The 1,270-nt window shown below is 49.5% G+C and overlaps 1 protein-coding gene across 8 annotated transcripts in view; it reads left to right on the top strand.

Annotated features, from left to right (window-relative positions):
* The window catches only part of LOC115030086, a 67,423-nt gene that overhangs the window by 52,209 nt on the left and 13,944 nt on the right, over positions 1–1,270 (top strand). For 4 of the 8 annotated variants that reach the window (XR_003835695.1, XR_003835702.1, XM_029473251.1 and 1 more), the window contains one exon: positions 90–755. The exons of 3 other annotated variants lie outside the window; for them this stretch is intronic. Coding sequence is in view for 3 of the 5 variants with exons in the window: in XM_029473251.1 (XP_029329111.1) it covers positions 90–370 (281 nt within the window). In the remaining 2 variants the exon portion in view is untranslated. Of the gene's footprint in view, positions 1–89; positions 1,250–1,270 lie in introns of those variants that run through there. One more of the 8 variants, XM_029473252.1, reaches the window with a different exon arrangement.

Here is a 1,270-nt window from a genome sequence, read left to right as displayed (position 1 = left end):
GTGTGATCTGGGTAACCAGGGAATGACCTGACACCGAGGTTTGCTTCTGTTGAGGCACTGAGGTGGCAGTGTGTTCTTTTTCTCCCTAGAACTGGCCCCTGGGATTTGCTGCTCAGGACCCGAGTTCACTCAGACATCAGGAGCAAGAACTGGAGGCCCGGTGCTGCTGGATCCAGATGGGAGCCATGCCGGATTTGACCATTGCCTGCACAGACTTCTTCCCAGGAGAAGGGGAGTAAGGAAGGTGGGGCCTCAAAGCTTCCTGTCCATTTTGTTTGTCTGGCTATGTTTTTGTATTCCTTTTTATCTGTTTAATTACTTATTTTGTACAAAATTTGGTCCAGCCTCCTTAGATATGGCATTGATATAAAATGCAAAATAAAAGGTAAATTCTAGGAGTACAGCATTGCATACTTCTGACTCAGACAAGGAAGGCTAGAACAGCTCAGTTAGTGGATATTGCCTCTGTATTGACATTTTTTTCAGTCAGTGAGGGCAGGGACAGAGAGCTGCAGTCAGGACACCTTCTGTGCTGCGGGACAATACTGCCATCATGCGGAACAGGTTTCTTGTAGACCAGTGCAGGCACACATACCTTCTCCTCCATCCTGCTTCTCCTCAGCCATGTTGAAGCAGGGAAGATCAGGGGGGTTCGTGAATGGCGAAATTTGCCGTTTTTACTGTATTTCTCTCCTTCTGTAGGCAGATTAGCATCAGAGGACCTTTCAGAGTATTAACACAGACACCCGGTGACTGAGGTCCAGAACCAAGTGCACAGCTGTGCTGAGGTCCAGGGACAGGAAGCAGAGGGGCAGTTTCCACCCCGCTCAGCTGGCCATGGTAAGATATGAGCTGGTGTCCTAGGGCAGCAAGGCGCCTTCCTCTCCAGGTTTGATGAGAAAACACTGCAGTCCCAGGTTCTGTTGGGGCCTGAGGAGAAGTCAAGGAAGCCCAGCTAGGCACCCACAGCTGCGCCTGCTGTCTGTAATCAGCCGCCATCTTCCGCCATTGCTAGGAATTATGGGAAGGAGGACAGTGGCGCTGTGAGTTCTGAAACCGTGTCCTCATGGTGGCAGTAGAGCTCCATACTAGAGCTTGTGCGTGCTTCTCCCCCGCCCTTTGTGTGTGAAAAAACGCCAAAGATGGCTATGCTAACTTTCATCTAGCTTTGAGTAGTTTAAAAGTTATTTTTTTGTCATCCATTCCATGTGAGGCCAATCTAAGGCCCTAGGTGGTGGGACCCTTTTCCTTCAGTTATGCAGGTTATTTC

Source organism: Mus caroli, chromosome X (genome assembly GCF_900094665.2).
Source record: "Mus caroli chromosome X, CAROLI_EIJ_v1.1, whole genome shotgun sequence".
In the NCBI taxonomy this organism is placed as follows: domain Eukaryota; kingdom Metazoa; phylum Chordata; class Mammalia; order Rodentia; family Muridae; genus Mus; species Mus caroli.
This window is presented reverse-complemented; position numbering and strand designations above follow the sequence as displayed.